We start from the raw sequence: 27,624 nt of genomic DNA on the forward strand, positions 1-27,624 counted from the left end.
TTAAAACGCATGACATTTCCGCTTATTGTGCATGCCAATTAAAACCGGAAAATATCTGCCGCTATGGCAAGCCGTGTTAGCATTAAATACTCTTTGCTATACTAGTATGGCAAGCCGTTTTAGCATTCCATCCTTGTTTGTCTTTTATGTTCTAAAACATTCCTTCATTATTGTAATTATTGGTGAAAATAGTCGATCCGGAAGCTCACATTGTGTTGAAATATAGATCTGCTATTTTCAGAACTTAACTGACACTACCCAACAGCAAAATACATACTGACCTACATTAATTTGTTAAAAGACTACTTTTTCCCCTTTTTTTTTGACTAAAACTAGACTAAAACCTTTTTGATTTTTCGTCGACTAAAAATGGACTAAAACTATCACATATAGAAGTGACCAAAATTTGACTAAAACTAATAACCATTTTAGTCCAAAAGACTAAGACTAAGACTAAATCTAAGATGGTTGTCAAAAACAACACTGTTTTTATTTTTAGTTTAGTGAATTTTACTTGTAACCTGTAAAGTTGTAACATTAATGTTAGAATGTAATATGATTTTAAGGCGAGACACTGCAGGTAAATAGGATGCAAAAAATAACTAATAGTTATAACCTTACTTACCTAGTTGATTGATTACATTGATAATTACAAACATTTAAGTTTTTTTTAAATGTTAGGTTTAAATATGCAAATGAGGCATTATTTAATGAAATATGTGCTAATTTGCATACATTTTTAGTACAAAAATTAAAACACTGGATGAAATTCTTGTTTAATTTTTTTGACATATTAGAGCCAAATGTTTTTACAAAGGGGATTTTGGGAATCTCATTTTGTCACTCCATAATTCAGAAAAAAACTATGTTTATAAAATGTTCTATAAAATCAAGCAAATTATATATGAACAAATCCCTCTGTAAAAACCTCTAGAATATAGACAGGGATAAAAATGTAAAGTTTGGTGTGTGTAAGTGCTACTGAAGTGGAGATTTATGGCTCAGTGTAGGAGAAAAAAATGGCCTTTAAAAATTTGTATTGTAATTGAAATCTATTGACACAAATAGAATTTATATCACAAATCACAATATATATTGATAATGAATTATCGTCCAGTCCTAAACTATGAGTGTTATTTTTCCCCATCTTCAGTGTTTTGTTAAAACTGTTCACCCCGCTCTGTTTTTCTGAGCTTTAAAGTACGGGAAAAAAAACGACAAAAATACTCATACATAAACTGTAGTCTATAGTCTAGACTTACAGCTGAATGGTCCACACTCCACAGGAATGGCTAATAAATCTGAAGTGATGTACTAAACTCTTACCTCAATCTCCTCCAGGATATCTCCAAGTTCAGCTTGCTGGGAGAGTCGAGATGCAGTCTGCAGTGCCAAAATGATTCTGTCAGAGGAAGAGAAAATCAGTTAGATCTTAACATTAAACTAATAAAAAGAAACCACAAAGCAAGTCCCAAGTTTAAAAAAGGCACTTTAATGTAAGTGTACTTACGCCAAGACATTATCCTCTTTGGTGATGCGAGCTTTCAGGGCACTGACCACTTCCTGTGAGGCCAGAGGTAATCCAAAAGAGCTGAGAGCACTCACAGACTGATGGATCTGAGAGGCAGTGGAGTCCTCACTGACAGTTGCCAAAAGCAAATCACGTGTGTCATTTGACACAGGAATCTGTCAAAATGCAGCAACAATTTATGAATTTGCTACAAAAATGACGCTGTGCAATGTGAAGTATTATATGGAAGTGATTTATAAGCCATCCAGCTAAATGTCAGCTTAACCAGGGAGATAAGACAACATCCATTTAAGATGTGGGCAACTGTTTCATTTTCCTGTTGGTTTTTCTGTGTGAACTCAACCAGAGGTCCCCGGCTCAATTTTTTGAGTTTGCTAATATTTATTGTGAAGAAAGATAGACATGTATAGTGATGGAAGCCAACATATTAAATGTCATGGATGAATAATTACTGAGTAATCCAGTATTTTGTAGAGGGAGGTTAAAATGGCAATTTTTACCTTAGATTAAGAGTCAAGTTACAGTGGGTAAAAACTACTTCAGAAAGATGGCAGCGTCATTATCTTATTTTTTGCAGAGAGATTGGTAGTTATACTAGTAAAATCTGTTGACTTTAGCAATCTTTGTTGCATTATGTGCCAATGGTGACCATTCAAAAACGAGGAAACTGGCACTTTTCAAGTTTTTCTCCAAAGTTTGCATGCCTGTAACTCAAGGAGTATTAAAGACATTTTAATGCCCTTTTAGATACCTAAAACCTTCCTTTTGGCATGTTCTATGAGATTCAGTTCCAGAGATATTGAAACTATAATATGGCTCCAGAAGTAAATTGTTGAAATTTACACATTTCCAATAGTCAAAAACCAAATGTGGGTCAGTTTAAAAAAAAAAACTTATTTTAAATGGGAATGTCTGAAGAACATATAATGCTAAAACTGGAGATGCATCTAGTTTCTTTCTGTCAAGACAACTGCATTGAACAAACCAGTGCCATAAATACTTTTCCAAAGTTTGTGTGCCTATACACTATAAGTATTAAAGATATTCCAGATGTTTTTTTGATTTTAGTTGGTAATAAACTTTTCTTTTGGAATGTTAGTCGTAAAGGAATTATGTTTTTTGAGGAAAACATTTCAGGATTTCTCTTCATATAATGGATAGATATGGTCCCCAAATTTGTACTTCCAAAATTCAAAGGGCTCTAAAACTTTGAACCTACCTGCAAATCAGGTAGGTTTCATCGCAGAGATGAGACAAGACAATCATTTGAGGTTAAAAAAGTATATAATTTGTGAATTTGTTTCGAAAATAACCAATCGTTTCGCTAGATAAGCCCCTTTTTCCTTGGCTGGGATCATTTAGAGCCCTTTAAAGTAGGGCTGGGCGATTTGGCCTAAAATCAAAATCTCGATTAATTGAACATTTTAACCCGATTACGATTAATGAATAAATATTTTATTCATTTATAAAATTATATTTAAATAATTTTTTTTTTTGCCCTCATAGTTCACTGACAAGTTTTGTACAGTAAATATGCTCATATATTACAAGTGAGAGATTTTTGAATGAAGGGTGCACACATTAACTACTATCTATGATTATTTATTGAACATAGTGTTGAACAACTGAAATTAAAGCACACATTGCTTAAAACGAAAAGTCACATTTTTCTTAAATTAGTGAAAATAAATAACTTGCAATTAAATTATTTATAAAATAATAATAAATATTAAAAGTAGAAAACAAGCAGTATCTCTTCTAAATAAAATTACTCTTACGTGACTCCACACGCAGTAGTGTTTTTAAAGGGAAAGTAATTGAAATAATTGACCTGGAAAAATTTGATCGATTATAGGTTCTGAATGTCGATTTCGATTACTTTTCGATTAATCGCCCAGCCCTACTTTAAAGCTGCGTTTAAACTGCATTTTAGAAGTTCAAACTTGGCCACGTCATGCATATCCATTATATGGAGAGAAATCCTGAAATGTTTTCCTCAAAAAATATAATTTCTTTACGACTGAAGAAGGAAAGACATGAACATCTTGGATGACAAGGGGGTGAGTACATTATCTGTAAATTTTTGTTCTAGAAGTGAACTTCTCCTTTAAATTGGCTGACTCCAGGTCAGTGACCTGACTACTGAACTAAGGATCTGATTAAGATGCAACCAGTGATCAAGACAAAAATGAGAAAGAAGCTGTATTTTACCTCACATCCAGACAGAGCCTGGCTGGCTTCTGCTGCATAAAACAGTGACTCCACGCTGGAGGGATCCAGGTTTGACTTGATAAACTTGCATGTCTCCTGAGGTAGACAAATAAGACAAAATAAGACACAGTGATGATGACTCACTAATATTAATTTTTAAAAACTGAAGTCTTTCGGTAATATGAAATGTTTTTCTTACATCTGCATCCGCAACAAAGATTTCCAATTTGCTAAGTCCGACAACAGAGTAATAAGCAGACTTGAGGTCAGTGAAGGGTTGGCTCAAAACAGCCTGAAGTCTGGCCACATCAGTGGTGGTAAGATGATGGGATGGGGTCAGGGCCTGGGTCTCAAGAACCAGGGACAGAGCCAACAGGCTAAACAAACCTGGAATCGAAAACATCCACAAAGAACACAGTTCATATGATGACACGCAAATATCTTAAAGGAGTAGCTCACTTTCAGAACAAAAATTTACTAACCCCCTTGTCATCCAAGATGTTCATGTCTTTCGTTCTTCAGTCGTAAAGAAATTATGTTTTTGAGGAAAACATTTCAGGATTTCTCTCCATATAATGGACATCTATGGTGCCCCTGAGTTTGAACTTCCAAAATGCAGTTTAAATGCAGCTTCAAAGAGCTCTTAACGATCCCAGCCAATGAAGAAGGGTCTTATCTAGCAAAACTATCGGTTATTTTCTAAAAACAATTATGATTTATAGACTTTTTAATCTCTACACAGAGTACACCCAGCTAGACAAGATGACTATTTGAGTTTAAAAAGTAAACAAATTGTATTTTTTTTTTTATTGTTTTGCTAGATAACACCCTTCTTTCCTCGGCTGGAGTTGTTTAGAGGCCTTTGAAGCTGCATTTCAGAAGTTCAAACTTAGGGCACCATAGAAGTCCATTATATGGAGAGAAATCCTGAAATGTTTTCCTCAAAAAACATCATTTCTATACAACTGCAGAAAGAAAGACATGAACATCTTCGACGACAAGGGGGAGAGTACATTGTCTGTAAATATTTGTTCTGAAAGTGAACTACTCCTTTAAGGCAATTACACACAAGAGAAGCGTTTGACACCTAAGAAAAGCAGAATATGCATTTCAAGGGTTGAAACAATGAAAACTGGATGTCTGAAAACACAACTTTTTTTCTTCTTTTATTCATTTTACAGACACTGCACTTACAAAGAGCAATTTCTAGATGATTAAATATTAACTTTATATAAAACTTAAAAAAAAAATAATATTCACTAGAGACTTTCCGAGTCTAAATTCACACCGAAACATTGAAATAAGTGTCCTTATTAAGCCCTTTCTTTAAAAAAGTAAGATGTAAATATTATAATTTACATGTTTGCTGCAAATGCTATCAAATACAGAAGCTATAACATACTGCTAATAATATTACGAAATAACAAAACTATAAACTGCACCACAAAACGTTCTCCTGACACTTGATACATCAAATCTAATAGCAAAGTTATTAATATCAGAATAAATGATAGTAACGTTACTGATTGACAGGCTACTGAAAGGTGCCTGCAAAACAACTGTTTAGGCAAAAGGTGACAAACTGCATTTACAAAATCAGCTTTAACAGGTTAGAAACGCATCACTGTTTACTCTTACTGTGATTTTAATGAAATAAATCTTAAACAATAGCATAAAACATGCAGAAATATACTTACAAAGATGAGCCATGTCGCCGTATGCACCGTCACCAAAAGCTCAGAGAACTTCCGGGTCGTGCGGATGAAACTTATTTCACCAATATAGGGTGACATACGCGTTCATATGATCTGATAACAGACATCAGACATAAAACCAATGAATACCCCAATGATATATGTTATATATGAACTATAAAACATGTATCTGATAAATAAAGCAATCGCAAATATGTCAAATGTATGAAATAGACATTACATTGAGGGACACACACCCCTACGGTCACATGTGGTATGAGCCAACTCATGTAAAAATGAATGAAACATGAGAGAAATTGCAAAACATGGATTTCAAAACTACTTTTTATAATAGTGTACGATAAAATTAAAACTGTTCAGAAATGATCACGATTGTACTGTTTGTGTAAGAAATAAAAAATGCTCTCGCTCGCTAAAAGACGGAAGGTGTGTGTTGTGCTTTGTGTCTGCTTGTGATTGGCTGTTTCTAGTCCTAGCGCTCATTTCAGCCAATCAGATTTAGCCAATCTCATTTCATTACCGGACAGATAATAATAATAATCAGTGCGAATTTTAATCTTTTATTTCGTTTACCAACTCTTCTTATTATTACGTCCTCCCCATGGGTGAACATATAATAATAAAAAAATGTATCATTTCTTTCAAATAAACAAATAAACATTTTTTTCACAGTAAATTTGATTAAAATTAATGAACATGAAAAATAAACGTGTATTTACATGTTGGCACTGTTTATTTTACTTGCATACTGTAATTACCTTATGTTAAACTATTGTTAAAATGCTGCCATTGTGACATTTTCGAATGTGAACGAAATGCACAATTACTTTTAATACTTAAGTTATATTTGTGCTGATCTTTCTGCTGATTTTCACAATCGGATCATTCTTCACTATGAAAACTGATATTGACCTTATGCAGTCCTGTTTGTTTATAAAAATGTTAGTAAAAGGCCAGTACTTAACTCTTTGAAGTTATATGTAGAACAGTGCCCTCCACTAATATTGGCACCCTTGGTAAATATGAGCAAAGGTGGCTCTGAAAAAAAAAATCTGCATTGTTTATCCTTTAGATCTTTCATTCAAAAAATGTACAAAATTTTTACCTATCATTAAAGTAAAACGATGGAAACCTCATGGAAATCTCATTATGAAATAAATGGTTGGCCTCAATTATTGGCACCCAATTATTTCAATGTCCTTTTTTCCAAAATAACAGAGTTTTCTCTAACAATGTGTAATGAGTTTGGAGAACACCTGACCAGAGATCAGAGACCAGTCCTTCATACCGAATCTCTCTAGATCCTTCAGATTCCCATCTTCTGTCGGTGCTTCTTCTCTTCATCTTCTACAGGGTTCAGGTTGGGAACTTCATTCTGTGCTCAGTGGCACATTTTTGTTGATTTTGGATCATTGTCGTGCTGGAAGATCCAACCACAGCCCATATATGACTTCTAACAGAGACAGTCAGGTTTAGATTTTTTTTCATTGGTATTTGACAGAATCCATGAAGCCAAAAATAGGTCCACAACATTTTTTTTATCGGTGGGCATGGGGTACATTTTATCCCTGTTTGCACCAAACAATCTGGTGGGTTTGTTGGCAAAAAGCTCATTTTTTTGTTTTATCTGACCATAGAAGCCAGTGAAGTTCCAATCATGTCTGACAAGTGAATATGCTGGAGTTTGTATTTAGGTGAGTGAAGAAGATTTTTCTTGAAACCCTCTGGAACAACATGTGGCAATATAGCACATGTTTGGTAATTTTATTTTAGGCTTTCTGACCCAAAGACTCTACAATTCTCTGCAATTCTCCAACTGTGATCCTTGGAGAGTCTTTGGCCACTCAAACTCTCCTCCTCACTGTGTATTAGGATGATAACAAGTTTATTTGATTGGAACTTTTTAATTATTGGCCTGATGGTGGGAATGGGGATTTTCAATGCTTTAGCTCTTTTCTTACAGCCACTTTCTATTTTGTGAAGCTCAACAATCAGAACATTCTTCGGTTTTACTTCTTGTGATGGATGATTAAGAGAATCTGGCCTTTGTGTTCTTCATGTTTATAATCCTGTGGAACAGAAAGTCATGACTGGACAGTTTTATACTAGTAGCCACCCTGGTGTGCTAAAAAAAAAAAAGTAATATTAACAGGAATATACTTCATAGACATTTTACTTCTAGGGGTGCTAATATTTGTGGCCAACCTGAACTAGAGAAAAACATTTCATAATGAGATTTCCCCCCAATTTCCATCGTTTTACTTCAATAAAAGGTTCAAATTTTATTTTTCACAGCCACCTCTGCTCATATTTACCAAGGGTGACAATATTAGTGGAGGGCACTTTAGTTTAACATTCTTATCCCATTTGCCATTGTCCTAAAGTAACACTTCAGCAGTTCAGTTCCCTGAGGTTAAGCTGCTCTACTTTTGCTGTGAATGTAAAGTTGCTGTCTGGCACATTTTGTGTCTAACTGGGCTTCATGTGATATAAAAAAAAAAAAAAAAAAAAAGCAGAAGTATAAACATTAGATTACAGCAGCAGTAGCTGAGTTTCTATTACCCCTTTAAATTGTGAATTGAAAATAAGCCTAATGGAAAAATTGCGTCAATTGCGCAAAAACACCCATTTATCGCAAAAGTTTTTACGATCGCATGAAGTGGTTTTTCAGGCAATTCGGAAAAGGAATATTTTTCAAAACAGCAATAGAAAAGTTTTTTTTCCACATTTACAGGTCACTTTCAATTAAATATAGCCAAAAACCCACAAAAATCCAAAATCTTATTGCTCTTGGAAAAAAAAAAAAGTTAAGTTTCAGTCACATAACATCGGTTAATGGAAACGCTGTCATATTGCAATACTTTTTAATTGAAATGTATAAAACAGTGCCAAAGTTTTGCGCAAATCTGCAATGGAAACGCAGCAAATTGCGCAAAAAACTCCCATATATTGCAAAAAAAAAAAAAAAAAAAAAAAAAATTTGTTCGCATGAGGTGCTTTTTCAGGCAATTCGAAAAGGAATATTTCACAAAACAGCGATGGAATTATTTTTTTTTTTTCCACATTTACAGGTCACATCCAAATAAATATAGCCAAAATCCCACAAAAACCGTTGCCATGACTTATCGCCAGAGAAAAATAAAATTTCAGTTGCATAACATCGGTTAATGGAAACGCCGTCATTTCTCAATACTTTTTAATCGACATTTATGAAATAGTGCCAAAGTTTTGTACAAATCTGTAATGGAAACGCAGCCAATTGCACAAAAACTCCCATATCTCGCAAAAAAGCAATTTCAGCAATTTCACAAAACAGCAACAGAAATTTTTCTGCATTTACAGGTCACATTCGGTTAAATATATCCAAAAATCCCACAAAAATCTGTTGCTATGACTTATCGTGAGATAAAAAAAAAAAAAGATGTCAGTCACATAACATCAGTTAATGGAAACGCCGTCATTCTGCATTCCTTCTAAATCGTCATTTATAAAATGGCACCAAGGTTTTGCGCAAATCTGTAGTGGATACAAAGCTTGTACTCCTTAAATTGCGCAAATTGAAAATACGCCTAATGGAAATGCAGCTAATTGCACAAAAACTCCCATATCTCGCAAAAACATTTTACGCTTGCATGAGGTGGGTTTTCAAGCAATTTGAAAAAGGAATTTCACAAAACAGCAACGGAAACATTTGTTTTCTGCATTTACAGGTCACATTCGATCAAATATAGCCAAAATCCAACAAAAATCTGTTGCCATCACTTATCGCGAGGAAAAAAATAAATAATTTAAATTACGTTTCAGTTGCATATCATGGGTTAATGGAAACGCTGTCATTTTGCAATACTTTGTGATCATCATTCATAAAATGGCGCCAAAATTTTGCACAAACCTGTAATGGAAACGCAGCTAATTTCGCAAAAACTCCCATTTATCGTAAAAAAGTTATTTGAGGCATGAGGTGTTTTTTCAGGCAATTCGAAAAAGGAATATTTTGCAAAACAGCAATGGAAACTGTTTTTTTTTTTTTGGCATTTACAGGTCACTTTCAATTAATAGCCAAAATCCCACAAAAATCGCGGAAAAAAAAGTCGCATAACATCAGTTAATGAAAATTCTGTCATGTTGCAATACTTTTTAATCGACATTTCTGAAATAGTTCCAAAGTTTTGTGTGTTAGTTCCAAAGTGCAGCTAGTAAAATTAGTTCCTTGACAAAAATCTCAATATTTTTTTTTTTCAGAATAAAAAAAGGGTAAAAAAAAAATAATAATAATTTAATCCATCAATCTGTGAAATGAGCTCTTCACAAACACATCAGTAGAGGACCTTGTTAAAGATAAACCAATAAAATACAAACTGGAAGAAATAATGAAAAGGTACTAAAATTTAATAATCTTAAAAGCCAGATCATCTTTTGACAGAAAAACACAAGAGGAAATAGTTGGTTTAGTACAATATATTTCAGTCTCGATAGACATAGAAATCGTTCGTCCCCCCTCACTTTTTACACTATAAAAGGCCTGTTTACTCGTCAAACAGTCTTTATGAAACAATGGCATTAGAATATAATATATGAGCTAGGAAAACCAAGTGACCGAATACAAAAGAACGTCACATTGGGAATAGGGGGGCAGTACTTTCTGATGAACGCGTCCATAGCCGTCAGCAAAACATTTATATACATCGTCCGTCATTTATAGACATTTACACATTGTATCAACTTATGAGAGGAAACAACTGAACTTGACATCATTTACAACATCTACACTTAAAGATGCTCATGCTGTCTGCTGATATTGAACGCCGTCATCCTTCATGTCCTTGAACACGGGGTATTGCCCAAGTGAATACTGTTAATTCTGATTTCTCATCCTGCTTCTTCAACAGGCGATGAGGCCGTCGAAAAGCACAGAGTTCAAGAGTTTATGGGAAAGAGTTTAAAAAACATTTGTGCTGAAATTTCACTGATTTTCTCCTTGACAGCGCAGATCTTGACGTTTGCTTGAAGATGCATCCATGGGTTTTTGGAGGAAGATAAAGGATTTCAAATATTGCCACCAGATTTTCAGCGAAAAGGGAAATGAAAAATAAGTGAAGAATCCCAGGGTATTATATCCTAAGATTCATTCGGTAAAGTAATTGAAAATTTTCACAATTATGTTGAAATGAGGTTTAACTTCTTCATCAGCCACACGGTCAGTGACGTAAAAAGTCTGTAAGGTCTGGGAAATGTCCAGCTGTTCTCAGTTCTACTGAAATCGCTTCTGGGAAATGGAGTTTTTCCTCGTTTTTCTGCCGACATAAAGGGGAATAAAAAATAGTTGTGACTGGTGTTTTCGTCTGCCATGTCCGGTGCTGCTTTGAGTCAGTCAGTCAGCTGTTCCATTGAATCGCTCACTGAGGATGGGAATGCTGGCATGATCCAAACAAGCTAACAGTTCTTCATTACAGCATTCTACAGAGAAATAAAAACACAAACTCATATTAAAGTGCTTTTACTACATAATACAACACACGGCCACAGCACAAGAATTAAGTCATTTTAACAGCTATAGATGGAGCAAATACTGCCCTCTAGTGGATAAGTTTAGTCAGGTAACTTCCTGGAATGTTGACTAATAAAAGCCTTTACTGCAAACATTGCACTCATAATGTATTTTCAGATGAGTCCAGCATGCTACATGCAGCAAAAACAGGCACTGCACTAAAACTCTTATTAATGTATATATTGACATCAGAGGTGGGCAAACTTTTTTTTGGACTCGAGGGCCACATGAGGTTTTTCACATCAAGTGAGGTGCCGCATAATGCGTGTCAAATTAAGCTTTTGAGGATTTTTTGACAAATGAAGATTTTTTTTTTTTCAATTCTAAATTAAGACGTACTACTGCACTGTATATAGTTTTATTCTTGTACCATCTCTACCTGATTTTTTACGGGCACTGCCAGATATCCTCAGAATAAAATAAACAACATGCAACTAAATGAAAAGACAGGGAATGTAATTACTTTAAAATAAATAATTTAATATAATTATTTTATAATAAATATTTATAAATGATATTTATTTTACATATCAACACCCATTGACCAACAAGTAAACGATTGTTAGTACATTAACTCAGTTACAGAAAATGAGAAAATACCTTAGAAATATCAAGTTATGATGGAGCTTATTACAAAATCATTAAATAACAAAAAACCTGTATTGGCAATCACAATCGTTGATTGCTTTGGCTGTAAAAATCCAGTTCGGAGCACTTTGGTTTTAAACATGGCTTAATTTTAACTGATTTTTACTTAAGATTATTATATCATCTAGAATATTGTGTTTCTCTTGGATACTAAGCAGGCCAACTTTACAGTCTCAGTTTCTGAATACTGGATACAAAATTATTTGGCCTGAGCATAAAAATAAAATAACGCAGTTGGGAGAAGCTTTGAATAAATACTGAATAAATGAATGTTGGACAGACCTGGATCAGAGCTGCTGCTGGCTTTACAGGAGGATACAGTTGGATTTCTTTTTTGCTTTCTTCTTTTCCACTGGTGTTTTCCTGTTGATTTGTCTGACCAAGTCATAGAAGATCTGCAACGTGCAAAAAGATGATCTTAAAGGATTAGTTCACTTTCGAAACAAATTTACAGATAAAGTACTCACCTTCTTGTCATCCAAGATGTTCATGTCTTTCTTTCTTCAGTCATAAATTGTTTTTTTGAGGAAAACATTTCAGAATTTCTCTCCATATAGTGGATATGTATGGTGCCCCAAGCTTGAACTTCCAAAATGCAGCTTCAAAGGGCTCTAAACTATCTCAGCTGAGGAAGAAGGGTCTTATCTAATGAAACAATCTGTTATTTTCAAAACTTACGGTATGTTGAAAAACTCATCTCGTCGTCTTCTTCAAAATCGTCCTACAACCCTGTTTTTTGATCATCTTTGCATGTTCACTTGTAAACACTGGGTCGGTACTTCTGCAGTGATGTAGGATCACAAAATGTGAGTTTTTCGGCATACCCCAACTGTATTGAGCCGGATTACACAGACTACGCATGCACATCGCAGAGAAAAGACAAGACAAGCATTTGAGGTTAAACAGTATATAAATTGTCAATTTGTTTTGAAAAATAATTGTTTTGCTAGATAAGACCCTTCAGCCATTTGAAGCTGCTTTTAAACTGCATTTTGGAAGTTCAAACTCGGGGGCACCATACATATCCACTATATGAGAGAAAACCTGAAATGTCTTCCTCAAACATAATTTCTATACGACTGAAGAAAGAAAGACATGAACATCTTGGATGACAAGGGGGCGAGTACATTATCTGTAATTTTTTGTTCTGAAAGTGAACTACTCCTTTAAAGTAGGGGTTTTCAAACCTGTCCTGGAGGCCCCCCAACCCTGCACATTTTGTATGTCCCCCTTATCTAAAACACCCGATTAATTCATCAGCTCATTAGTAGACACTGCCTTAGGCCATGTCCACACTAATACGTTTTTGTTTGAAAACGCATCTTTTTCTCTCCGTGTTGGCCTTCCGTCCACACTGAGACGGCGTTTTTGTCAAGGAAAACGGAGCTTTTTGAAAACGCTCTCCAAAGTGGATACATTTGAAAACGCCGTTTTCACATTGTAGTACGGACTGCGAAAACGGAGGCTTTTGAAAACGATGACGCATATTTAGTCATGTGATGCATATTGTACCAATAGATATCTATGTTTACAGCAGGAATTGTGCCTGTGCTATTCACTGTCACACTGCTGCTAAAGAGATTTACCTTGTACACTCCTCAAATTACAGTCCTAAAATGATGACAGAAAATTTACTCACAGTTGCTGTCCTGCAAAACATGACGACAACTGCTTTTCAGATAAAATATGAATGAGTGCGATATAGACGCGTCAGTGGATGATGAGATATTTCCGCAAATGATCCCCGCAGAAGAATTGCGTGAAAACCTATTACCTCTGTATAATTTGAGGCTTTACGCATGCGCAGTAAGGCGAATTTGACATTTTCCTACGTTTCAGTGTGGACGAGAATCTTTTGGAAAACACTTGGAAACGCTAGTGTGGACGGAGAGCGTTTTAAAACAAAATCTCCGTTTTCAAATGTATCCGGATTAATGTAGACGTAGCCTTAGTAGAGAAGACCTGAACTGGGAGACATAGAAAATGGGGGACCTCCAGGACAGTCTTAAAGTCCTCAATATAAACATGAAACTACTGGAATATGTTCTGAATGGGGGGAGAATAAATGTTACATGCTCACATCAAGGACGTTGATCTTCGATTTGGCGGATGACTCTAGAAAGGCACAGTTGTTCCACTGCCGGGCCAGATTTTGCCCCTGTTCTTTTCCAACCACCCTCTCGTCCTCCAGATCACATTTATTACCCACCAGGATCATTGGCACCTACAGTCAGAGTAGAGAAAAAGAAATAACTACACAAAGATAATTATGTGGATCAATCGTTTTGCCACAGAAACTAAACAGAAACCTTCATCAGACCTGCAAACTCATCAGAGGAAAAAAGGTGACAGTGTCCGCGTTGGGGTGTATGGTGGCTTTGAGGTTGGGGTGGTCAATATAAATTATATTATACTGAAAAACATTATTTTTTCCTTCCAAAAGTTATTTTCAATTAACGTAACAGTCGTAGGTGAGCGTTTTAAAGCCACCTAGAAAGATGCAGTCAGTTTTCCCATTTCCTTCTGTGGCCCTACAACAGTGGAAATAACAGAGCGCCCCTCTCAGTAGACTCTTCTTAAAGCACCAGAAGCCTGCCATGTTTGGACTGGCCAGATGGAAAAGGTTTAAAATCTAAACAAACCATGAAGAGGTGGTGGTCGGGGCAGATACCTCAGCACAAGCCTCTGCAGAGAAACAGAACTAGGAATGCAATGCTTAGAAGTAAATAGTAGCACAGCAGGCTGGGGGCAAGGACACCGAATCATCTGAGAGTGACAGCATTAAAGCAATACCACACTTTAAGGAACGGTTCACCAAGAATGAAAATTCTGTGATGATTTGGTCAACCTCACGTTGTCTCAAACTGTGTGAAAATGTTTATCTGCTTACCCCCAGGGCATCCAAGATGTAGGTGACTTTGTTTCTTCAGCAGAACACAAACGAAGATTTTTAACTTAAAGCGGTGCAGTCGGTCAGCCATATAATGGCAGTGGATGGGCACCAAACCTTTGAAAGTAAAACAAAACATGCACAGACAGATCCAAATTACACCCTGCAGCTCGTGACGATTCACTGATGTCCTAAGACACGAAACGATCGTTTTTTGCAAGAAACTGAACAGTATTTATATAATTTTTTACATTTTATACACAGCCACGGCCATCTGTCATGAGCACGAGCTCAGCATCCGGCTCGTTACATGTGAATGCGCTCTGGCGTAGTATACGCAAACGCCGGAAGGGGAAATCGGTGAAAAGTCAACAGTCCCGGATGAGCTCGCACAAGCAAACGTAGCCGGATGCTGAGCTCGTGCTCAGGACAGATGGACGTGGCTGTGTATCAAATGTAAAAAATTATATAAATACTGTTCAGTTTCTTGCAAAAAACGATCGTTTCGTGTCTTAGGACATCAGTGAATCGTCACGAGCCGCAGGGTGTAATTTGGATTTGAATGTTTTTTTTTACTTTTAAAGGTCTGGTGCCCATCCACTGCAATTATATGGCTGGCAGACTGCACCATTTATAGTTAAAAATCTTTGTTTGTGTTCTGCTGATGAAACAAAGTCACCTACATCTTGGATGCCCTGGGGGTAAGCAGATTAACATCAAATTTTCATTTTTGGGTGAACTATCCCTTTAAGGTTTTGTTCTGCTTTTTGTTTAACAGCAAAATTAAAAGCATAGATTCAAAAACTGTCAACGCGGAGAAAAAATCATAACAAAATACTATGACATGCATTATTTCCTGTATGACTAAATCTACAACACCCAGAAGAAGATGGTTAAGTTTCAGCAGAGCTGTAAGCAGCCTCAACTGAATATGACAAAACTGTAGCCAAAAAAAAAAGATGTAAACTTTGTTTTTTTTATTGCATCTAACAACAAACATTGTTATTAATGGTTAAATTATGGGTGAATCCTCAGTAATTATAGAATCATTAGTGAACTAACTACTACTTTTATGAGATCAGAAACCAGAACCCAAAGAGTTCACTCATACTCTCAGCTGGCCTCAAACTCATACTACTAATGTACCGCCTTAAGTGGCCCATTCATGCCTTCCAGCCGCAATAGATTTGAACCTTTGCTGGGCATCAGGACTTGAAGCATGGACCAAACCGCAGAAGCAGCATGATGAGAGAGACAGAAAGACACGCACGCGGTGTAAGGCCAATCAAAACACATTCCAGAGATGTTAACTGCTCATGCCTGTGATCCACTGGGCCAGTGCTTCATACCACACACACACACACACACACACACACACACACACACACACACACACACACACACACACACACACACACACACACACACACACACACACACACACACACACACACACACACACACACACACACACACACACACACACACACACACACACACACACACACACACGTCCAAATAAGGGCATCCCTTGACTGACACAGAACAGAGGCAAGCCAGAAGACTTCAGCTGAGGACGGGCTGCTGCAGAGACCCATGGGATGATAGAATTTTTTTGCTTAGGGTTGGGAAATATATAGAATATTCACAATATTGCTGGCGAATTAACTGAAGCATTATTGATATATATTGCCATGATTTTAACTTGCCATTTACTAACCAAATTACATCTCATCAGACTAAATTGCACACTAAATTGTCTTACTTCTTTAAGCCAGCGGTTCCCAACCAGGGGGTGGCGGCCCACTAGGGGGCCTCAGTGATCCTCCAGGGGAGCCGCGAGATATCTTAAAATTAATTTAAATATTATCTTATAATTGTATTAATATAATTATATATTAGTATAATTAGAATTTCGTTATTAATATCCTAAATGAAAATTATAAAAGCACAGCCTCTCTCGTGTTCTGTGATTGATTGCTTCAGACTCGGCGCAGCAAGCCTCATCGCACTGTTAAATACAGACTGAATGGCGGCTCAAAACTTCCAAACGCTGTACGCAAACTACGTCTCTCGGCTGCATGCATGAAGCAAACCGTTGTGCTAATGTAAAGGTAAAATGATTAGTGTAATAACAAACTTGCGCGTGCCTAATGTATAACACTCGTGTATATCAGAGTGGTACATTAGACACGCATAAGTCCGCTACTGACTCACAAACTGCGTGCTCTCGGGGCTCTGATCCCTATCGTATTTTTGTGTGAAATTTCAAAACATTTGCCTAGTTGTCCAAATTATTGAGTGTTTTATAATTGATGCTCACTTAGAAGATAGAAGAGGAGTCAGTGATTATGAGCATCAGGCGCGCACTGACAGAGTGCGCTGTCAGTTATATATATAAATAATTTTGAAAAGTTAGAATTGAGCAGAGGGTTTCTTTTAATATAATAAGGTATATTTGAAGTTTTAATTTAAAGTTTGTTTGAATTTTGAGTTTTTTTTATAACATGCAGTAGAAGAAAAATAAGGCAAAACAAATGTTTTGGTTAATAAAAAAGGTTTAAAAATAAATACTTCTCTCTTTACTGTGGAAGTACAGTATAAGAGGACATGTCAGGCATAGGGGGGCCTTGCAAAATTGACCGGAGAAGGAGGGGAGCCCCGGAGTAAAAAAGGTTGGGAACCCCTGCTTTAAGCCATTATATAAAAATGCACATGGGGCGAAAAACCTTTGATTTTTAGATATTTTTTTTTCTATTGAGAGAAATAAACAAACTACTATGCATTTGGCTTGTGAAGGGAAAAAAACATGGTTTTAGTAAGGCAGTGATTTGTTAAATTAAGTCTCTAAAGTGCTTCTCTGTGCATGCATCCAAACATCATCCACTCAACAGGAAGTTTTTACTCTCACACTTACATCTTCTGTGTCCTTCACTCGCAGAATCTGCTCTCTTAAGTCCTGCAGGTCATTGAATGTAGACTGTGCTGTGATTGAGTACACAAGAGCAAAGCCCTGACCATTCTTCATGTACAGGTCCCTCATAGCCGTGAACTGCTCCTTAAAAGAGAGACACAAAAAAGAAACATGAAAAAATAGCAATAAATAAATTTGGAAGTTATATTTTACAAATGTTAATTAATGAGATTTTTGAAGCGTCAAAGTTCAGTGGAGGGACAAAAATGTCTCAGAATTTGTTAATATATTCTTTTGTGTTCTGAAGAACCACCTTACGTCTTACAGGGTAAGAGAAACAGATTTCTTTTTTAAATGTAATAAGCCTAGGAGAGACATGTGTTCAATATGGAAAAACAACAAACAAGTTTAATTTAAACTGATTTTAAAGGAACACTCCACTTTTTTTTGGAAATGGGCTCATTCTCCAACTCCCCCCGAGTTAATAAGTTGAGTTTTACCGTTTTGAAATCCATTCAGCCGTTCTCCTGTTCTGGCGATAGCACTTTTAGCATAGCTTAGCATAGATCATTGAATCCTATTAGACCAATATCATCGTGTTCAAAAATGACCAAAGAGTTTCGGTATTTGTCCTATTTAAAACTCGACTCTTCTGTAGTTATATCGTGTACTAAGACCAGCGGAAAATGTAAAGCTGCGATTTTCGAGGCTGATAAGATTAGGAACTACATTTCCATTCCGGCGTAATAGTCAAGGAAGTTTGCTGCTGTAACATGGCCGAAGCAGACTTATAGTCTTATAGACCTAGAAAATCGCGGCTTTACATCTTCCGCCGGTATTAGTACTTGATATAATTCAAGTCAAGTTTTAAATAGGAAAAATATCGAAACTCGTTGGTCATTTTTGAACGCAATGCTATTGGTCTAATAGGATTCAATGATCTATGCTAAGCTATGCTAAAAGTGATATCGCCAGAACAAGAGAACGGCTGAATGGATTTCAAAACGGTAAAACTCAACTTATCTCGGGGTGGGAGTTGGAAAATGAGCCTATTTCCAAAAAAAGTGGAGTGTTCCTTTTAAACTTATACTCTGAATAGGCCTGGGAGGATCTGAATTCTTTTTAAAATGACAAATTTCTATTTTTTTGTTTAGAGCATTTACAAACATTTCATTATTTAGAATGTGTAATAAAGTATACATATCAGTAGTAGTAGTAGTAGGGATGGCGAAAACTAAAAAATTTCTTGACCGACCACCGAGCCTCATTAGCCGGTTGAAACCGGTTAACCGATTAGTTTAAAATATGGTACGCTATTTGAAATAACAGCCATTTCGAGCCGCGCCTGCAATTTCGCAACTCTGTCGCATCTGGCCGCGATCACACCGAACGCGTCTTTTAGTTCTAAAAACGCGAGGCGCACAGCACTGCCTTTTTTTTGGTGACTTTTAATAAAAGAGCGTGCTGCGTTTTTTTTATGTTGCTAAGCAATGACCAAAACAGCTGTCCTGTCAGTCAAATCAAATGATTATAGCGCGAGCACTCTAAAATCTTAGTTTTATGCTGTTAAGTAAACTGTCATATTAGCAGAAACCCTAAATAATACAGCTCCAGGTTACCCACGATAGACACAAAAGGTTTCTCCTCTATTTCTTGCAGTCTCCGGACTTTTTAAGCAACCGTAAAATTCCGTCACCACAACAGAAGGTCCGCCTCTCCATTCATTCGATTGGACAATGGAAAAGAACGCGAATGACGTTGGGCGTTTTTCCGCTCAGAGTTGATTTTTTTTCAACTTCACGTGCTCAGAGCGCTCCTGCAAAAACGCGAGGCGCAGCAGGCGGTGAAAACGCGAGGCGCCTGGGGCACATAAGCAGCGCGTAGAACGCTCACTGCCAACAGAAAACCATTCAAAAGAGGCGCCTCCAACTGCAAAAACGCGCTCGGTGTGATCGCGGCCTCTCTCTGCCGCTCTGCCTCCCGCACACACACACACACACACTGACTGCCACTCACGTCACTTTTTTAAAATCCCCGACAGCGCGAAACATGAGTCCCGCAAACGCGGCACCGAAGAGCTTGTTGTATGTAATCGTAGGACAAATGGCTCCTTAGTTTCAAATGGTTTGGGTACAAGGTGATCGCTTTGAAAATAAAGGCGTTTGTCTAGGTTAGAAGCTCATTTGAAACATTGCCACGGCTCATTTAAGAAAATGACAGCTCCGAAGAGACGCCGCTTTAGTTGAGGTAGTGCTAACCATAATAAAGAAAGATGATGATCATCATCACCTTATCGGTTACCACTGAAATGTAGATGTAATGTATTTCCAAATCTAAGCCCATCTTATGTGGAATGTTGCCTAATAGACTGCAACATGATAAAACCAATGGATAAAACAGGCACCTTCAGAATGCGTAAAAGACGCACCGGCACTTTTTTTTTTAACCGACTACCGACAACTTTGACCGGTTAACGTTGATACGGTCAACCACCGGTCAAACGGTCATCGGTTAACATCCCTAAGTAGTAGTAATTTATATTTATTGCAATGTAAGCATCTAAGGCTAACTTCAAGGCAAAAATTGAGTTGGAATAATACAAGAATAAATACAGCTGACATACAGTTAAATGGGAGGCCAAAAGGACTTACTGTTCCTGCTGTGTCCAGGATCTCCAACATGCACTGTTGGCTGTCAACTTCCACTTGCTGCATGAGGAAAAGAGGGGAAGAAATAAACGTAAGCTTCTGTTGTCCACTGGAGTATTAAACAAAAGACAGGAGAATCTACTAAGCTTGCTACCTTTCTATAGGAGTCTTCTATTGTGGGGTCATATTTCTCCACAAAAATTCCCTGGACAAACTGGACCGTCTGCAAGAGGCAGAGATATTAAATAGGAGCCAGAGAATGGTTTCACACAAACCTGTAAAAAGAGTCAACAGTGGAGAAAAAAAACAAAAAAAAAAAAAAAAACACACAACTCCCATATATTTTCAAAGTAGCAAAGGCAGTTATAAGGTCATTTTGTTTGACCAACAGAAGATCCTCAAGTTAAATAGAAGACCTCTTGCATGACCTCTTATTTGAATTAAAAGGAACAAGCATTAAAGCTGCAGGTTAACATCAAGTTTTTACATTTTGGATGTATTATTTGTTATGCTGAATTTAGAGGAAAAAACTCAAAGATAAACTAATTAATAATATGAACGTAAACTGCTAGTGGCAGCAAGTGACTGTTTTAATGAGCGAGTCATTGAGGCATTCATTCAAACGATTTGTTAAGACGGTTCACTCTTTCAAAAAAAAACAGAATCATTCAGTAACGAAACACAGTTGTGTTGCTCAGAGATGCGTGACTGTTCTGCTATGACCTTTTGAACTTTTTACGTTCACCAAAATCAAGCAAAAACAGTCAACAGTGACAATATTGTACTAAAATGTATATTAACTACTCGTTTGAACTCTTGTATCAAAATCAATGTCAAACTTGCAATCGTGGTTTTCAGAGAAAACGTCACTCTTTTGATTGTGTCATGTTGCTTAACTAGTCCTTAGGGCTGCCTTTGACTAAAGATTTTCTGGTTGACTAGTAGAGGTTACAATTATTGGTTTTCATTTTCTGGATTCCATTTTTTTTTATTTACTCCTTTTTAATGGCTAAATTAAATATTATTATTGTTATTAAAAAAGCATGTGTAATTAAATAAATCATGAAACTTCTACAACTTCACATCAATTTATTAAAAGAATAATGAAAATGACATGTTTAGGGCCCTATGAATTTTTTTCCCCCCACCATATATTTTATTATTATAGCACGTCTAATTTTTTGAATGCATAAACATTATTTAATTTATTAAAATGTTTTCTTACAGTAGCCTTTTGAAAAAAAAAAATTCCCCTCAGAAATTGTGTTGTGTTTTAAAATGTTTCTGGTTATCAAATGAAAGCATAAAACATTAATTTCATTTATCTTTTAATTACTGAAATTAAACTTTATTTTACTTTAAATTAAAACATGGAAATGTTGTGTGATTATTAGTTAAAAACAATATGTTTTAATAATTTTAGCAATAGTAGTAGTAGGTACATTCTACTGAACAATAGTAATATACTTACGGCCCAATGTCTTCAAGTTAAAACGAATGTTTTTTTTGACGGGCTGCTGTGAATACATTTACATTTCTGTATGTACACGGTATGACCAGGGTTGCCAAGTCCACAAATTTCCTGTGAAATCGGGCTACTTTAACACTGTTGCCACAGGTTGTTTTTCATGTCCACGGGTTGAAGCGACCCCAATAACATTTATCCCCGAGAATGCGACAGCCACAATACACCATTACCTTGTTTACCGCTGTAAACAAAGCACCACTGCGTGCATTAACACTAACATTACAATAAATGCATTAAAAGAAAACGCCCACTAAACTTTTCTAAACCAACCAATATTTTGACATACTTTTTGTATTTGTTAGGGATGCACCGAAATGAAAAATTGGAAACCAAGGCCGAAAACCGAAACACCGAAAGAATTATGGCAATTATTAGTACCATTGCATTTATGGCTATGACTGTGTACTAATCTTTCTAAAATCAAGGCATTGCAACTGCATAAATTAATATTAAAGTTTCAAAGAATAAATGATATTAATTTAAACTATTATCAATCAAATTTTATATTACTTAAATAACATATGCATATATTTTACTGCCTTTGTTTAAATTGTTTAATTATTTAAATTTTTATAACACATTATCTTGTGGATCCATCAGTTCACATTTACAACTCTACACGTTTCTCTTCCAGCAGGAGAATCAGAATGGTACATAAAGCAGCGCAGCAAATGACTTTGAAACGTGCAGCGCTCATATTTATTCAGTGGACAGCCTTTTGAAGTTTCATCGCAATTCTTGTCTTTCAGTCCCTAACATTTAAGACCACCTGAAATGATAATTAGGACTTTCTTAACCCCTAAAAACACTGGAGTCATCAATGAAAATTAAGAGCTTTAAGACTTTCAAAAACAAACCTTACACAAAATACGTTTCTTTTTATTTTTTTCCCACCATGTTCGGGGCACAAGAAAAATATTAGGGGACTAAATTAATATCAGCATATGAAGTATAATCGTCTCATTGTCTCACAGTATACAGTATATAGAAAAGACATATCTTTAAAATATTGCAACGAAAAACCAACGTTAAGCCATTGTTTTTCACTCACTGAAAGCTACATCTGTCTGCACGCAAAGCGCCGATCTCTGCTCTCATCACTGAACGCAAGACTGCAGACACATCCTCTCTCGGCATTACAAGTTTTGCAAATCGCTATCCCTGGGTCTTTCTCAGATATACTGAAATACGTCCACACCGTACGTGTTGCTTCAGACAAGCATGTGCATGCTGCATTTTCTGTTTGTGTCAACATACTGTTTCGGTCGAGTTGTTTCGTTGATAAAAAAATCTTTCAGCCGAAAACCGAAAATGCACTTTTGGGCCATTTTCGGCCGAAAATTTTCGGTGGCTGAATATTCAGTGCATCCCTAGTATTTGTCCGTTCAAGTGCAAGAATGCACACTGTACACACAGAACAACGTCAGAGTCAACATCGCTGTGAAGAACCTTTTAAAGCACATTTTTTTTAGAGAGAGTAGTTCAGACTTGGAATTAATGTGAATAGGCATTTACATTACAGGCATGATCATTACTGTGGATCACATTGTTTGGCTGAGCACTGGAGTCTAGCTGCTCTGAGGTTTGGTGAAGATGACATGGTATACTGTACTTACCAGGGCTGACTTGCCCACACCGCCAGAGCCCAACACCACAAGCTTGTATTCACGCATGACAGGGTCTCTACACCAGGCTCCTCAGTGCTCTAAAAACAAGATGAGAGAATGAGTAGGTCTCTACATATTGATATGTGTTGATTTGTGCACGCGGAGTAGAGAGCGTCCTGGATTGTTGCCCAGGTGGGGGATTTTGCAAGCATGACCTCCTAAACAAAAAGCAGCTGTGGGTTCTGGATGGAAAAGTGTACAGTCTAGAGCCAGGAGCGAGGCCTGTTGAGCCTCTGGGCCTACATGGATTCAACCCATATCATTAGGCCCACACTGAACTGGACACCGCAAATCTATGAGAGGAAAGAGGATGGAGGATGAAATCTGCTTTATGACAGAACAACCCAAGTGTGTTAGAAAACAGGACGGAAGGTGCATTTACATTACTGTGTGGGAAAAGTTAAACGAGATAATAGTTAACCACCACTGGCTTTCAAAGCAAATAAACCAGAATTGTGGCCTGAACAGCCTTATGCACAAAGAATGTACATTGATCAGCGAAAACCATTCACTCCATCCGTCCTTGAACGAACACATTCTTCAAATCAAAACGGGGCTCTACAGTGCGACCATTTCACTTGCATTTGCGACATGTTTCTACGTGTTTTTGCAATGTTGAGTAATGTATCTCAGTCATATCTCACAAATACCTTCCATAAAGTGTAGAGAGTGTAAATAAGAGATTCACTGCGCTTTGATGATTATAAAGAAACTTTGTGAGATTACGATGAACTAAGATGAGTGACTGCTTTTAATGATTAAGGGAGTTTGTAAATGAGATATTGATTTAATACAACACTTAAATAACAAGTTATTATTAAGTGACTTACATTGTCTGACTATAACACTATTGCCTGATTTTGCTCTATTTCGTCATCAAAAATAGTCTGAAACAAGTCACAGCTGAGGTGCTGTGCATCTCCATTCAAACACAGCGGTGTTTCATTTTCGTCTAGTGAGTCAATGATTCAATTTCCCATTCATAAAGACAGCCACTTGCTTTATTCCTGAATGAATCAGCCATTTGAATGTATCAAATGAATATATAATACAGTAATTAAATTAGTGACTTGCAGCCACCTGCTGGCAGATTTTAGTTTCATTTTTAAAGTATCTTTTTAGTTATTTAAATCGCTTAATATTTCTGTATTCAAAATGTTATATTCAAAACATTAGATTTTGAATTAGATTGCATTTGATTGGTAAATTATTCTTATCCTACTTGTTCTGATTCTGTTGTTTTATTAAAAAAAACTTTAGTTTAATATAAAAGATGATAAACTTTTAATAAAGTTAGAAAATGCCTTTACAAAGGTAAAACAAAATTCTCCTGTAAATCACTTTAAGGAGTCAAATATCACCTCTTAATTTGAAGGCTAATATTGTTTAGAATGTGCTCCTGAAATTTTAACTGCACTCCTAAATTTAAGTTAAACAGAAACAGAAAAGTAAGGGTAGAGCCCTGCGACAACTTAAACGCTTCTTCAAATGCTGCTACAAGCATGTGGGATCACAGAACAATCCCTTTTGTGTACAAAGGTGTCACAGGGAAACCATTCTGCTGGCTTTCATATAGTAAACACACATGCAGCCAAACACAGGTCTTCTAAAGTTACGTCTCTGTAGTGAGGGGCCGAATCCAAACATTGGACAGGCTGTGTGCACTCAAGGAACACTAATCTCATCCAATGTTATTTGGAGAGGTTCATAGGTGCTGTTGCTCGAATGCTTTGGTCCATTTCTGCTTTTGCAGGATTGGTCGGCGTGCAGAGAGGAGAATTTTCTTCCTTTAATGGTAACGGCAGCATAGAAAAGGCGATGAGATGCCAAGCGGAGGCCACCGAGAGGGAAAATGACCAGAGGTAATGTAGAACTAAAACTCAGATGTGATTAGGAGCATTTCAGGAGCAAACGACTTGATGTCTGGAAGAAAAAAAAGAAAAAAACGTGCATGCAAACACAAGGACAGATACAGGATATGACCCCTCCTATAGGCTCACAAAAACAGCTGCAACTCCAAATAACTCAAATTATGTTTGGAAACAAGCAAATTCATGCAGTCAGTCGTCAAAAGATGTGAAACACTTTTTCTTCTTTTTCTCAGTTTGTTTCCCTAGGACACAAATAGACATCCAAACAACGACGACGAAACATTTACCTTGCCCAAACAAGTATTACCGAATTCACACAGAACGTCTCTAGGTTACGTATGTAACCCTAGTTCCCTGAGAAGGGAACGAGACACCGTGTCCCCTAGGGGTCGCTATTGGGGAACGCTGCAGCGTGACTCGTGTCTGAAGAATGCATAGAAAAACTCCATGAAATGGCCGGCGACAGCGTATGACGTCACTGCGGCGCGCACGTCGCTGCTGGTACGTCACTACCGGGCGACACAGTATAAAGAGTCGCCGAAGTAAACATACAGCCGCTTCACTGTCTGAAGCTTCTCGTCCGAAGCATGGGAAGAAGCCTAGGGGACGCGGTGTCTCGTTCCCTTCTCAGGGAACTAGGGTTACATACGTAACCTAGAGACGTTCCCTTCCGAGGGAACTCTCACCGCGTCCCCTAGGGGTCGCTATTGGGGAACGGTATACCAACGTCTCCATGCTGAGGGGAGTGCATAGTAGTGAGCACTAAGTGTAAATTCTGTGAGGAATTATCCCTATAGGACGAGGTGACAGCTGTCAGAACGTAACCTCCCCGGCCAAAGCCTGAACTGTTACTCACTTACCTGAATGGGTCAAAGGACCCAGAGCACAGCTCAGGTTGGAATCGGAGATTCCTTCGGAGGAACGGCTAAGTTAATACTTAGACTTAACTAGAACAGGAACTGCCAGTACTACTGAGTCTAGTTCCCTCAGTGAACTGACTCAAAAATAGCGACTAACAGGCCTGTCCCAAGACAGAGACCGTTCTAGCAGGGGTTATCCTCAGATAACGCACCCTGGATAACAGATGGTCAGGAGATATCTGAGGTGATATCGAGTGAAGTTGGGCCCAGGGAGACCGGGGTTTTAAACCAACTCAAAAAATGGGAACGAGTACCGCGTAACCCATACCGTATAGGATTTTAGAAAAGAACCCAAAAACTTGGTGGGAACTTACCACTTATGTGGATTTTTAGGAAGTGCACAAAGATTCCGTGCGCACTTACCACTATTGTGGATTTCAGAAAGTGCCCAGGGTTTAGCGTGGGACACTTACCCTAGTAAAATGGGATTTGGAGACTGTGTTTTCCCCCATTTTGGGGGTTTCATATTAAAGCTCCAGATTTGTCATAGGATGACGAGAATTAAAATAGGGGAGGAACCCTCCCTGATTAGAGAGGGGAGCAATGCTACACCCCAATCAGGACAGACAGTCCGCAAACTGTTAGTCGACTGATGAAATCATGGAGCTACTGACCATCATATAGTGGACGCAGACAGCGGACAGACCCCTAACCCCGACTTGCAGGGAGGAACATCCGTCCTTAAAAAGGGCAATGCTCTGAAGGGACCCTTTAGTGTAAAGGGGAGCGTACTAGACCCAGTCCACATAGATGCCTACTAGGAGAAGGTGATGCTCAGAAATTACCCTTCCTTGTAAGGGGAGCATACTCATCCCACTAGGAGCCGTGCTCTAAACGGGACCCTTGAGAAGGGGAGCGAACGTGCTCAAATCAGGACCTTGAGAAAGATAGGTTATTTCTTCCTTAGCCAAGGGAGAAAAATTCACCATGCGGCAGTGGCGCTGCTTTGAGGGAACCCTAAAAGGTGAGCTGCCAACAGCCTGAGGAGGCTTCAATCGTAGGAGCCTTCGCTTCTAGCATGTTAAGGGTAGGTTTCAAAACCCTGAGAAGCAGGGAGAAATGCCAACACCCGCCAGAAGGTGGTGCTCTAGTAGGACCCTTTCCGCAGAAAGGGGAGCAGCCGTTAGGTCATTTCAAGGTCCTGAAAAAAGGGGGTAACTCCTAGTTAGTCATAAAGCCTGAAGGGGAGGTGACACTCGACCCGGAAGTCAGGCGCAAGCAGGCTCCTAACCCTGATTAACAGAGAGGAAAACCCGCCTGCCAGGAGGCAGCGCTCCGATTTCACCCTTCATCAGAAGGGGAGCTTACTCCTCCTGCCAGGAGCAGCGCTCGAGAGGAACCCTTTTCTCAAAAGGGGAGCAATCATACCTGACTCAGGAAGCCTGATGACAGATTCTACCCAAATAAAGGGGAATTTGTCCACACGACAGTGGTGCTACTGACGAACCTTGAATTAAGGTGAGCTGCTGTCATTGAAGAGCTCTGAGAGGACCCTTTCCGCGGAAAGGGGAGCTACTAAAGTTACTTCAGGTT

At 37.6% G+C, this 27,624-nt stretch overlaps 2 protein-coding genes across 2 annotated transcripts in view; both read right to left on the reverse strand.

Moving 5' to 3' along the window:
- Positions 1 to 5,544, reverse strand: part of rpn2 (ribophorin II) — a 31,050-nt gene extending 25,506 nt beyond the window's left edge. The window contains exons 1-5 of the mRNA XM_073825986.1: positions 5,440 to 5,544; positions 3,942 to 4,129; positions 3,743 to 3,838; positions 1,511 to 1,686; positions 1,327 to 1,402 (exon numbers count right to left, since the gene is read on the reverse strand). Coding sequence (XP_073682087.1) covers positions 1,327 to 1,402; positions 1,511 to 1,686; positions 3,743 to 3,838; positions 3,942 to 4,129; positions 5,440 to 5,452 — 549 coding nt within the window. The 5' untranslated portion in view covers positions 5,453 to 5,544. The remainder of the gene's footprint in view (positions 1 to 1,326; positions 1,403 to 1,510; positions 1,687 to 3,742; positions 3,839 to 3,941; positions 4,130 to 5,439) is intronic.
- A 4,284-nt stretch (positions 5,545 to 9,828) lies between these two features.
- rap1ab (RAP1A, member of RAS oncogene family b) lies at positions 9,829 to 23,347 on the reverse strand. The gene is made up of 7 exons (XM_073825655.1): positions 23,250 to 23,347; positions 20,260 to 20,328; positions 20,109 to 20,165; positions 17,461 to 17,601; positions 13,734 to 13,877; positions 11,936 to 12,048; positions 9,829 to 10,914 (listed from the first exon to the last, which is right to left on the reverse strand). The coding sequence occupies exons 1-6, from the start codon at positions 23,304 to 23,306 to the stop codon at positions 11,959 to 11,961; spliced, it is 558 nt and encodes a 185-aa protein (XP_073681756.1). The 5' UTR covers positions 23,307 to 23,347; the 3' UTR covers positions 9,829 to 10,914; positions 11,936 to 11,958.
- Positions 23,348 to 27,624: the final 4,277 nt, after the last annotated feature.

The sequence above is a fragment of the Garra rufa genome, chromosome 20 (genome assembly GCF_049309525.1).
Source record: "Garra rufa chromosome 20, GarRuf1.0, whole genome shotgun sequence".
Lineage (NCBI taxonomy): Eukaryota > Metazoa > Chordata > Actinopteri > Cypriniformes > Cyprinidae > Garra > Garra rufa.

What these genes read in the sequence shown, in the direction of transcription:
- rap1ab (XM_073825655.1), bottom strand. Translation starts at nt 23,306, where the DNA reads ATGCGTGAATACAAGCTTGTGGTGTTGGGCTCTGGCGGTGTGGGCAAG. An exon ending in GTGTGGGCAAGTCAGCCCTG is followed by an intron (nt 20,329 to 23,249) that starts GTAAGTACAGTA and finishes TGCCTCTTGCAG; the next exon opens with ACGGTCCAGTTTGTCCAGGG. An exon ending in GAGTGAAGGACACAGAAGAT is followed by an intron (nt 13,878 to 17,460) that starts GTAAGTGTGAGA and finishes CTCTGACTGTAG; the next exon opens with GTGCCAATGATCCTGGTGGG.